Consider the following 13144-nt stretch of genomic DNA (forward strand, 5'->3'; position numbering starts at 1 on the left):
GATTCCAATCATGGCACAGTCCTAGGAGTCCACCAAAAACAGAAAGAGAAAACAAAACCCACCCCCAAGCCATTCCATGATTTGACAACTGAGAGTAACGTCCACAAGAGCAAGACTAGATAGTGTTATCATCCGGTCCGGCAATCACACGCTTAAGTATTTACCTGAATGAGCGGAACACTTGCATCCACATCCATAAACCTGCACACGAGCCCTTACTGTAACTTTTTCATAACTGCCAACAACTAGAAGCAACTGAGATGCTCTTCAACAGACGGATATACCGCAAACTACGGCACACCGTACAAAGACTATTATTCAGCAATAAAAAAAAGGCGAGCGATCAATTCATAAAAAACCAGGGAGGAAACTGAAATGCGCACTCCAAGCAGAAGAAGCCAGTCTGAAAAGGCGACATACTATATAATTGATTTGAACTTTAGGACACTCTGGAAAAGTTAAAACCATGGAGACAGTAAAAATATCAGTGGTTTCTGGGGGTGGGGGTAGGAGAGCAGGATTATTAGGTGGAGCACAGGGGACTTCAGAGCAGTGAAACTATCTTGTGTCATAGTGATGATGAATATAGGGCATTACACATTTACCAAACCCACAGAATGTCTACACAGAGGAAACCCTGATGTAAACAATGGACTTCAGACAATAGTGTATCAAATACTGGGTTCATCAGTTGTAACAAACATACCGTAGTACTGCAATACGTGAATAATAAGGGAAACAGGGTACTGGGGAGAGAGGGTAGATGGGAACTCTGTATAACCTGCTCAACTTCTCTGTAAACCTAAACTGCTTTAAAAATAAAATCTATTAACTTTAAAACATCACAAGACGTCTTCCCATTTTTCCAAGATTATGGGGGAAAACATTCCATGTTTGGTGTTTCTCAAAGACACAAAGGCCAAATCCATGTCTTTACATCAAATCCCAGGCCATCAAATTTCAACAACCCAAATCTGGGATCTTAAATCCAACTAAAAAATTATAAGGACTCTTTACCCAATATTAACTAAGTACACACTGAGAACCATGTGATATTCAAGAAGTTCCCTAAAAATTAAATAACCCCAACTTCAAAACTGCAAAAATCAAAGGCAGAGGATAAGGAAATAAGCTCTGGAGATGAGCTGGGGGGACCACATTTTCCCATGTATCTTCAGCTTTCTCCTCCCACTGCTGCTGCCCTAGCTCAGGCTCTCACAGTGTCTCACCTGAAGACCACAAAATCCTAACGGAGCTTCCTGCCTCCCAACTTCCCCACGCCAAAATACCTGCACGCTGCTGCCTGAATATAGCTCAGAATTCTCAGGTTTCTACTGTCTGTAGGACATGGTCCAAATGACCGAGACTGCATTTCCCAGACCTCTGTGACGGTGTCCTCCTTTCTCTCCAGCTGTACAATACCCACTAATCACATATCCTCTCCCCTCACACCCCTTCCCTCCACACACACTTATACAGTGTGTTCCCCCAAACTCTAACATATTTTGAGTCCTGCTTCTGCCTCTACCTCGGTATAGACAAGTTGCAATCCTACCTGCCCTACAGGTACGTCAACAGAACTCCTTCATCACTACTACTTTACCCAACTGAAAGTGCCTTCCTCTTTATATTCCTATTTGCATCCGGATGTTCAAAATAAAGCTACTGAAAGAATGGAGGGAGATGATCAACCTCAGTAATTTCTTGGTGCTCCCAAGGTCAGGCTGCCAAAGCTGTTCAAATCCTCACTTAAGAGAACCAAGTAAACATCAGAAATTGTTATACCTTCCAAGACATACCAGGACTACAGTATTTAAAACCAAGGATCAGTGAATTGGGTTAAAAAGTCACTGTCATAATAACTTAAAAGAGAGTAAACACCAGCTGTCAGTCCCCACTCTCAAGGCAGCATGAGCAACAGGAAGAAAGGGGATTTTGTGGGAGCATGAAGAATAACATCTGTTGTGTTTATCAATATAAACAGATACCACCTGTTCCGTGAAGGCTTCCTCAGACTTGCTCCCACAGCAACACTCCATCTCTCCCTTCTTTGTACACCCAACTACTCTACACTTCCCTTTGCCTTTATCATCTCCTATTGTATATTATTCCATGTGGTCCTAACTGTTCTCGGTGTAGGCTCCTCGACAGCACAGATTACATATTGTTTATCTCGATATCACAACAGCGCTTGGCGTTTTGCTTTTCATACAGTAGATATTTACTCTTTGCACATACTATGAAAGCAAATATGTACATACTGTGCCACCAGCTGTGGAACAATAGGGTAATTCACAAGACTCCTATGGAGGCCTCATTTCACCGAGATGAGACATCAGACGATCCCCGGGGGTAAGGGCCCAAGTAAGAGGGAGAGAGCAGAGCACTCAGGAGGATCTCATGGCTTCCAGAAAGTATACCTGTGCTTCACTGAGAAAATGAGATCAGACATCATAACCTCTCACCTGCATACAGACAACTTAGGCTGAGGACTGTCACATCTTGCAGACGAGAGGGATTGAGAGGTTCCAACACGGGTAGAGAGAGGGTATCCAATGCCATGGTTACATCAATCACCAATGAATGAAAACTAGAACATGATGGAGGAGGAGGTTAACCAAAGCGTCTCTTTGAATCCCTTGCTTCTATAATCCGATAATTAAAGAAAGTTGGCATGCCATAAAAAACTACCCAGTTTCTCTCTTTTTGAGAGCAGCATTAGAAGGTAAAGCACACACTGTGGAGCACCTTACCCATTGCGAACAGCAGTGGCATCTGCTACTGTGGCCGGCATGATGAAGAAAGAATTGGCCAACACTGCATCTTGAAACCGATTGATGTAGCGCAGGAAATAGGGCAGGTTCAGACACACACGCAGTAGCTTCTCCGAGCCGCCTGCATTAATGACAAGGCTCAACCTTACGAACGGGCCTCTGACTGCTGCCTGATTCTTTTCCACTTACGGAACTTTTGAAAGCAGAGAAACCAGCTTTATGACCACAATTAAGAGTCTTACCAAGCTCTTGAAGACTAGCCACATTCTGAGCTATAAACACATTCTTGGTTTTGATAGCAGAGGCTTGATCTGTGGATGACTGCTCATCACTTTCTCCTTCAACCTAAAGAGAAACGAAGGATGTGAAAGGCCTATGATGATACTGTCACCTGCCAACTACTGCCCTGCAATTCAGAACCTAAGCGCCCAAACTAGCAGAGTTCTATAGATACTCTTCAGACTTCCCAGTTAATGAGGGGGGAATCCCTCTCTAAAGTTAGGGAAAATACAAGTTATTTTCCCAAGAGGAGGAGAAAAACATATATCTTGAACATACATATATTCTACAACTAATGGAGAGTGTGATGCTTTTTACAGAAAACTGTATGTGTTCTTTATAACTGTTTATTTGCATTGAGTAATTTTAGAAGAATGATCATCAGAACAGTATCAACAGTGGACAGAAAATTAGAAGAGGTTTTGCTTTTTTTTGTTTGTTTAAATTCTTCTCTTTCTTTCTTTCTTTTTTTTTTTTTAAGATTTTATTTGTTTATTTGACAGAGAGAGACAGCCAGCGAGAGAGAGAACACAAGCAGCGGGAGTGGAGAGGAAGAAGCAGGCTCCTAGCGGAGAAGCCTGATGTGGGGCTCGATCCCAGAACGCAGGGATCACGCCCTGAGCCGAAGGCAGACGCTTAACAACTGCGCCACCCAGGCTCCCCCTCTTCTATTTCTTTCTACCCTAAGCACATACATCACTTTATATCACAAATGTTAAGATACAGTTGTTACTTTTTTCTAGTATTATCTTAAAACCCCCAAGGGATGAGGACATTTGGCTGTAGTTACTCACCGGAGTCTGTGGACCTACGGGTGGTGATGCTACAGTTCTAGGGTTGAAAACCGACGTCAGCTGGTTCAAAAAATTCATCTGTACCTCCTTCTGCCTCAGCTCTGGGCTTACTGGTGAGGCCAGCTCTTTCTGATCTTCCACTGTAAATACAAAACCAAAAACAGGGATGAGCAAGCAGAATGCCACCAGAAGCCAAAGCAGGAAAAAGCTGGCCAGAGAAGCAGCCAAAGAACTAGGTCTGGCGAACAAACGCTCACCATCTGAGAGTGTCTTCACCGTTTGCGGCAGCTTGGCCGATTTCATCATTGCTGTAAACGTGATAATTTCAGTCCTGTCTAGTCGGCTACAGCCAGTGCACAGGCCCTTGATGAGGAGAATCAAGTGTTTCTGAAAAGAAAACAAATTCGAATATGTCCTTCAGAAGATACTACTCTTTTGGGACTTCTCACTAGCACAGGGCCAAATTTAGGTTCGTATCAAGAATTAAAATTAGGAAAAACACTAAAGCAGAGATCATAAGCTGATGGTCCTCGGACAATATCTGGCTTACAAATTGGTCTTATTATGCTCAAAGTGTTGTTGCTGGATTTTTTTTTTTTTTTTGAAGTTATAGCTAACTTTTTAAAACATGGAAGGTTCAACATACAAATCCAGATTTTTCATCTTTCTCAGTAATTCACAAGACACAGCAACGGAGTCTCCACCCCTGCGTGGCAACAATTAGCTGGAGCTACACAGTAATTGGCCCTTTATAGCTGGGTCAGGCACCCTTTTCAACTGGCACACTTCACCCATTTTATGTTACCTGCATGACTCCTGGAAACGTGGAAGTTTGCAATCCTTGCAAAAGCCTCTGCAGGCCTCTACACCAGAGGCTGGCGGACCACAGCTCCAATTCAGCCCACTGCCTGCTTTTGTAAATAAAGTTTACTGGACCACAGCTATGCTTGTTCATTTATGTATTGTCTGTGGCTGCTTTCATACTGCAAAGGCAGTGTTTAAAAGATAGAGACTAGTTGCAGCAGGGACCAAATGGTCAGCAAATTGTTCACTATCTGGTCTGTTACAGGAAAAGTTCATCAATCCCTGCTCTATGCCACCCTTCTCCGTCATTCCACTAGTCTGTCACAGTCCTACCTCAAAATAAGGGCCACAAATGAGCCCATCACTCTCACCTGGGAAACGGCACAAGCCTCATCTGGATTCTCCAGACGCAGGAGAGAAAACTCGATCAGAACTTTACAGGCTGCTGCCACCGACTGAAGCTGGTTCCGGGGAACTGAGAAAGGAATGGGCTTCACTTAACCTCAGACCGCCACAGTTCGGTCAGCCTCACGGTCAGTACATCAAACCAGACAACTCCCAAGCTCCGTGTGTCCAGCATTCCCAGCGCCACTCCATGACAACAATCATTCAGAACCAACAATCCAAGGGCCCAACACAGGCATCCTGGACCTGAAAGCCATCCACTGCTTCTAGATCAATCTATCTTACATTTACTGGAAATTCATTATAATAGGAAATACATCACAGTAAGTACCAAGCGCTTCAAATATATTAACCCACTTAATCCTTAAACCAACACTTTGAGGTAGGTATTATTGTTACCCCCTCCCCCTCCTTTTCATAACAGATAGGGAAATTACACCATAGAGAGGTTAAATGACTTGCCCAAAGTCACAGGACTACAATCAAATCCAGGAAGTCTGGCTCCAGAGTTCACCCTTAACTACCTCTCCTTTCCCATAGGTTCTAAATGCCTTTTACAAGAGGCTTCCTACACAAAATTTCCTTAAGCTAAAAGTGATTCCTCCACCAGTAGCCAGTGCCTATAATAAACAGCACTGCCCAAGATGGCTATCCAGCAACCTGATAGCTTCCTTTCATTTTACTTGCTTAGCAAACTATTTAAGTAAACAAATAATTAGAATTCTTCAGAACTCTGAGTCAGGATTTTTTTTAACAAGTAATAATGCAAAAATTCAAAAATAGTGGAAAATAAGGGTCAAAAAAAGTTTAAAAGATGGGGAACTGAAACTGAAATCCTTTGACATACCAGAGAATACAAAAGGAGAATTTACTTTCTCACCAAAACCAAATAAGGAATAGAGTTTTCATCTGAACCTCAGGTCAGAATCCGCCCATCCCCCTTAACCCTCAGATACTAACACACTAGTAATTACATATGCATGTATGAAACCAATAAAGTGCTTTTGATTAAGAAGGTACAGGTTCACTTAATGGGTTACAAAGCAGACGTCCAAACCAAGTACTTTTTAAATCCCTCCTGGTTGGCCTAGGTAAAGGAACTTCCAGAGCCTTATCAGACTGATAAGACTTAGCAGTCTCCACTGTTGGGTGCACAGGTTAGGAGTGTTAAAATATAGACTTCATCAACAACCTGTTCAGACACCCTACAAAGAGGAGACACAGCCACCCCCATCCCCAAACCCGCAGAAGGGAGTGAAATACTCACTGAGGCTGCAAACTGTTGTAATGTAATGTGTGGAAAGTGCAACAAAAGAGGAGTAGAAGGGCTCGTACTGCTTCTCGTGGTGCAGGATTTCGGATTCACTGCAAAAAAAGTAATTCAGCTGGCATTTATTTAGTGTTTCCTATCTGTCAAATACCCTACCCTTTTACAGACATTACCGTACTTAATCCTTATAGCAGCCCCACTTGGGAGGCACTGTTACCATCCCTATGTTCAAGAAAGTGAAGCTTAGCCAATTGAAAGTAAGCACCTTGCTCAAGGTGTCAAGCTTACGGAGTAGCAAAAGCTAACAGGCAGGAAACATTTTCACACTCACTTAGAATTTTAAAAGTTCAAGTTAAAACATAGTAGGATGCCATTCTGTCCGTATTACTGGTTGGCAAAGACCGAAAGCTAATAATGTCATGTGCTGGCCAAAAGGGAGTAGACCAGAGCACTCACAATACTGTTAGAAGGAATACAGGTCATAGTAACCCATTTTGAAGACCAAACAAGACCAGTCCATAACGCAAGAATCAACAACTCGGGGAGAAATCGCCTGATCAATGCTAAAACCCAAAATTCACCAGGTACCGGAGTTCTCCTGTCTCCTCACGCCCTCCTACCCCCAACCAGGACACAGCTAGATCACAACAAATTTGGGGATTTTAGCCATATCCCTTATCTTCAACTGAGGAAATCCTCTCTTCTGTGAAAATCTAGAGCCCAACTAAGTCTTAAAGCTATACATTTATGTCATTCTATCAAATCAGATGCTAAACCACAACCCATGAAACATGAAGACAATGAAAACAAAATAAAATAAAACAAAACGTATCATATTAAATGGAAAGAACAGAAGGCTGTGGCTAAACAGCTTCCTCAGTGAGTTAATTCTCCAACCAGAAGTATCAGCCCTGGAAGGGAAATGTACACAGTCAGGACTCTATCCACTTGCCAAATCAACACAAGAGCCAAAAAGACAAGTTCAACACTGGGGAGGTGCCAGTGTGAGTGATGAATCACCTCAAATAGCACTTAAGAGTCTGGCATTGTGAACACTCTGCTAAGTGGGGATTTATCTGGGATAAATGGGGATTTATCAAAGATCAGTTCCTTATCTCGGAATAACTGCTTCACCAAGAAAAAATATTTATGGAGCATCTACGATGTGCAAGGGTCTTCCTGCCCACCAAGGATCATTTCTATTTGTCAGATGGACAAAAAAGAAGAAACAAAAACCTTTAAACACCAAGTAACAGTTTCTGGTGGCAATCATACTGGTATAGGTCATATCCTACCCAGCAGAAACCTCCCTACTAAATCCCTGCTTCTACCTCATATACTTAGTTGTTCCTTCACTTCCATCCTCGTATTTTCTTAGTCATTGTTCTAAGATTTTCCCACCCTGTAATTTGATGTATTTTACTAAGTCATTTACCTTCTCTGTTTTATTTCAAAAGTTCATATCTGCTTATCCTCATGTTTTTCAGCTGAATAGGCTTACTAGAACTAAGAGAAAAACTGCCGACCCAAAGGATGAGCTTATTCTATTGTTTTCATTTCCATTCAGATAATGAAATAAATCCAAAATACAAGAATAAACTCATTTAATTGCCTGGTTCAATGCTGCCCCTTTGTGATTCTCCTGCCCTAGAAATGCACAACTGCCTTATTCCAATAAAAAAAAAACAAGAATGTACTTTGAGGAAAGATGGACGTTGGCATACAAAAAAATGGAGCACTCTCAAGCTCCACTTACAGTTTGCTTAGGGCAACTAAGGATAAACCTGGGGAAATTAATCTGAAAAGACTTGAAGGAGGGAGGAAACATGTGGACATGTGGCCCAAAGGACAATATCATATCTCTTGATTTTAAAGAAACAAGTGTGTATGAGTCACCTTCATTCCCCAAGAACTGAAAAACACCAAGATACCAGAAGACGCCAAGAAATGGAAAAAGTGGGACAAAACGCAAGAAGTTAGGTAGGAATGGGGAACAATGAAGAACTGCAGGCAAATATAACAAGAAAAAGGAAAATAAGACTTATAGGTAAAAACATAGCTCTCCTCTGGGTGGTCAAGCTATCTTCCTCAAACATCTGCTTCTTCTAACAAACATTCCAACCACAACACCACTGGGGCTGAAACACTGCTGAAAGACAGGGAATCTGAAACATTTATATCCCATACAAAATAAATGTGAGGCACAGTACAAAGGGAAACAGCAACTACGCAGCCCAGTCACAGAAATCCAATTTGACATGTAAGTAAAAAATAACTGGCTCAGGTCTGGAAATATCTAGCTTTTTTTAGGAAGAGGTGGAACTCCAAGAGGACAAAATAAAAGACCACAGATTCACCTTCCTTCTCCCGCCTAGATACCATACTATTTATATCTTTTTTCTAAACTATGGAAACTCCACACACCCCTTTCCCTTCATCAGAGTCAAAACCCCCAAGAACAGAATCCACTATGCCTGTTTCATGACACAATCAGGAAACAAGTAAGCATAATCAATACAATTAAAAAATAACAGCATTAAAAAATATGTGCTTACTGAACATCTGCTGTGTGTCACAGAGTAACACACATTAAACCAAAGAACTAAAAGCTTTCAGATACCTCCTTCACTCTCGATAACCTTGAGGTGAATGTGACACTAAGACATTAACCAGCCATGAGGACTTATCTCACAATTACACTCTATCACTTGGTGGCCGGCTTTTTTTTTCCTGTAGGTCAATCATGAACTTCTCTCCTACAGCATGTAAGTTCAGAAGATTAACATTAGTGTATCCCTTTCTCCCTTTCAAGATATTTAGGAAATGACCGAACACAATCTAATAAGGATTTTGTAACAGATTCCACCTTCCGAAGTAGGTCTCTCTGGCCTAAATTTTACCGAACACCTGGGAGGCAGAGACTGAAAGAGACTTATCATTAAGGAGGCCAGAAACAGCCTAGGACTGGCTCATGGGAAAAGAGCTTATTTATTTATTTATTTATTTATTTATTTATTTAGGGTAATCTACAAAGAGTCAGTCAAAATATTCAATGACAATCATGGTCACCAACATATCTTACCCAGAGTTAAGAAAGGAATTCTGTATTTGACAGTACCTTAAAACATAAGGTTACATTCAGCAATTATACTAATTAATCCCAAATATGGCATGTGCTCCACTGATCTAATTCTAGCTCCATTTCTGGTCTGGAAAAGTAAGGGGAATGTAAAGATGTTCAAACCTTACTACTAAAAGACATGCTAGCAACAGGCAGTAGAAATGAAAATGAACTTCTTGTTAAGTAGACTCAGGTAGGTTTTTCTTTTAAAAATCAAGACACCTTTGAAAGTATCCTTCCCAGTTTACCCATGCTAATCTATTCCTCCTTTGTTTCTCAGTTTGGTTACAAAGTCAAACTTAATAAATAGGATCTAGACCTAGAAATTGTTATCTACCTTTTCTTCAAACCCAAAGTTCAATTCCAACTATAAAGGTATGAAAGATTAGAGATGGCCAAGCGAGGGGCGCCTGGGTGGCATAGCGGTTAAGCATCTGCCTTCGGCTCAGGGCGTGATCCCGGCGTTATGGGATCGAGCCCCACATCAGGCTCTTCTGCTGTGAGCCTGCTTCTTCCTCTCCCACTCCCCCTGCTTGTGTTCCCTCTCTCGCTGGCTGTCTCTATCTCCGTCGAATAAATAAATAAAATCTTAAAAAAAAAAAATAGAGATGGCCAAGTGGAATGCTGGAGCACGGAGAAGTCTCAGGGCAAGGCATCATCCCCAATGGTCAAATAGGGAGGAATTCAATGGATGAGCAGGCTGTCAGATAGGAAGGAAGAGCTGGCAATGATGTAGCCAGGACATCTAAAAGGGATGCAGAGAGTAGTAGATTGCAACAGAAAAACAGAAGGTCTCCGGAGGCAAGAGAGAAAAACAGGCAGTCATGATAATAGAAAGGGAACCCCAGGTGGGAGCACCAACCTCAGAAGTAAAGTAGTCTAGGCACCTAAACCTCTGCTTACCTACAAAACAAAGACCACCACAGCATCCCTACAGCGCTGACTCTGATCTGATCCTGTACTCAATGGCCGTAACTCTATATTCAAGAAATACTTCCACAATTCTGGCATCCTCATTTCATTTTTTTTAAAGATTTTATTCATTGGGGCGCCTGGGTGGCTCAGTCGGTTAAGCGTCTGCCTTTGGCTCAGGTCATGGTCCCAGAGTCATGGGATCTAACCGGCCTTGGGCTCCCTGCTCAGCGGGGAGCCTGCTTTTCCCTCTCCCTCTGCTGCTCCCCCTCCTTGTGCTCTCTCACTCTCTCTGTCAAATAAATAAAATCTTTAAAAAAAAATTTTTTTTTAGCAAAGACTTTATTTGTGAGTGCAAGCAGCGGGGGGGAGGGGGTAGAAGAAGAGAGATCTCAAGCAGACTCCACGCTGAGCTTGATCTTACCACCCTGAGATCATGACCTGAGTAGAAATCAAGAGTCGGACATTTAACCAACTGAGACACCAAGGCACCCCTCATTTCTTTTTTTGAAAGGCAAAAAATTTATGAGAAACAGATTAGCAGGGTACTAATTTTTGTGATCTAAACCAGGGTCTGGCACTGTTTTTGTAATAGCCCATGTTTAAGATGGGTTTTTGCAATTTTTATATGGTTGAAAAATAATTGTTAAGACTATTTTGTGACACGTAAATATATGAAATTCACACTTTAGTACCCATAAATAAGATTTTGGAACACAGCCACACCCATTCATTTATGCATTGTGTAAGGCTGCTTTTGCTATATAATGATTGAGTTGACTAATCCACACAGAGAATGTACAGCCTGCAAATATTTACTCTCTGGCTCTTTACAAAGAAAAAGCATGCTGACCTCTGCTCTACACCACACTAAACACTAGATGATTGGTTGTTTTTTACTGTAAAGAACTTGCAAGCCAGGTATCCTGAAAACTTTTTTGGGGTCATATTCCTCTCATAGAGCCTAAAGAGGACATATAACCAGCTTCCTAAGTGAATTGGGGAACAAAACCAGAACCAAGGCTTCAGGGATCTTGCCTTACAATAAAAGTTTTTGTTACTAAACATCCATTAGTTTGGAGATCTTTTCTAAACCGTGAAGAGAGTTCTTACCAGTGTCTACAAACACAGGCAACTCTTGATCACCTTAGGGTGCAGGAGAGGGCACAGCACTGTCACTTATTCGGCAAAATTCAAACCTAGTTTGATATATTTGGTTTTGGCTCCTTCTACAAGCTGGACAGAGTTGCTAAACCATTAGTTTTAAAAAGATGGATCTGGAATACCAGATGAATGGGAGGGTGTCAACAAATGACTTTATAACCTACTCAGCTCATGTCCACAAAAACATAGAAGCAGGGGCGCCTGGCTGGCTCAGTGGGGCATGCGACTCTTGATCTTGGGTTTGAGAATTCAAGTCCCACATTGCGTGTGGAGATTACTTAAAAATAAAATCTTTGGAATAAATAAATAAATAATGCAAATATTCTAGAGTGGAACATTGTCCATTACAAGTCACATGATGAGTATAACGCAGGAAAAATACCTCCGAACCAAATGTTTATAAAACAGTTAAAAAAAGAGGCCACATAACTTGAGAGCAGTATCTTGATACTTGTTTACATCTTTAAAACATTCCTGGCTTAATAATTAGATAGGAAAATCCATCTGTAAAGTTAACAGTGAAATTACCAAACCCAGCCGTTATCTTAGTATAACTTAAAAAAAAAACAACAACAAAAAAACTTCATCCAAAGCATCACAAACCTAACAACAGGCACTACAATAAACAATTTGTCAAGTCATGGGCCTCCCTTGAGTAATAAACAGCAATCTCTAACCTTCTGGATAACATTAAGATATACCCTTGTTGGCAAGAAGCTAAAATGACCCAGTCAGCAACTGCAGATTGTTGAAGCAAGGTCTGACTAGTAAAATATAAGTGAGACTGCCTTCAAAAGCACGTCTACCATTAAACCAATGAAAGACTCCTCTGAGCAAGGTTAAGTCAGGAAAAGAGAGGCATTCTGATATTATGGCCTTGAATGAACACAACTGTCACGATCTAATAACTCTGGACAAAATGACAAAGCGATTTAATACCAAACCAATAAATGACCCCGTTTGTAAGAGAGTCTGAAAATATTTTATTGCGAGAGCGCGCGCGAGCGAGGGCACTGTTTCTGTGGGGAAATGACCTCAGACTAACACTGAAATGGTTTCATCAAAGACCGTTACAGTAGCAATATACATTAAGTGCGACCTGAAAAGAAAGTCCTCAGTGGTCACTAGTGGCTTCAGTCACAGAAAGAGCACGTGCCCCCACTGATTACAGCACCACAGAAAGACCGTTATTAAATTATCTGGCACATTTCCAATTTAAACCCCAGGCTCCGCTCTGGCCCAGGCTAGGGGGATGAGTGCGGGCAAGAAATGCAAACTCATCAGTGCTTTGACCTTAACACAGGGGGCAGCCCCGGGGACGTTCCCCTGTGAGCGCGAAGCTTCCCAAAGTCACTCCCAAACGGGTCCGACCACGCCCTCTCAAGAGGGCGTCCTCAAAAGTTTTCCTCGGGAGGGAAATCGAGGCACAGATAATTTACATGGACCGGCGGAAGGAACCCCGGACAAGTCCTAGTCTGCCTGGATCGGGGAGCCCTGAAGCCGCGGCTAAGGCGGGGGTGACCAAGCAGCAGAAGGCGACCTGGGAAGCGGGTCCAGACGATCCGGCACGACCTCCCCTCCCCCTCCCTGCGCCCGCCTCGCCGGGGCCGCCGCCCGGTAC

At 42.2% G+C, this 13144-nt stretch overlaps 1 protein-coding gene across 13 annotated transcripts in view; it reads right to left on the reverse strand.

The window, feature by feature from the left end:
• UBR4 (ubiquitin protein ligase E3 component n-recognin 4) overlaps window positions 1-13144 on the reverse strand; it is a 132674-nt gene that overhangs the window by 119301 nt on the left and 229 nt on the right. For all 13 annotated transcript variants that reach the window (XM_057305406.1, XM_057305405.1, XM_057305402.1 and 10 more), the window contains exons 2-8: window positions 6324-6421; window positions 5023-5126; window positions 4105-4234; window positions 3848-3987; window positions 3017-3119; window positions 2754-2895; window positions 2466-2590 (exon numbers count right to left, since the gene is read on the reverse strand). In XM_057305406.1, coding sequence (XP_057161389.1) covers window positions 2466-2590; window positions 2754-2895; window positions 3017-3119; window positions 3848-3987; window positions 4105-4234; window positions 5023-5126; window positions 6324-6421 — 842 coding nt within the window. The remainder of the gene's footprint in view (window positions 1-2465; window positions 2591-2753; window positions 2896-3016; window positions 3120-3847; window positions 3988-4104; window positions 4235-5022; window positions 5127-6323; window positions 6422-13144) is intronic.

The sequence above is a fragment of the Ursus arctos genome, unplaced genomic scaffold (genome assembly GCF_023065955.2).
Source record: "Ursus arctos isolate Adak ecotype North America unplaced genomic scaffold, UrsArc2.0 scaffold_32, whole genome shotgun sequence".
Lineage (NCBI taxonomy): Eukaryota > Metazoa > Chordata > Mammalia > Carnivora > Ursidae > Ursus > Ursus arctos.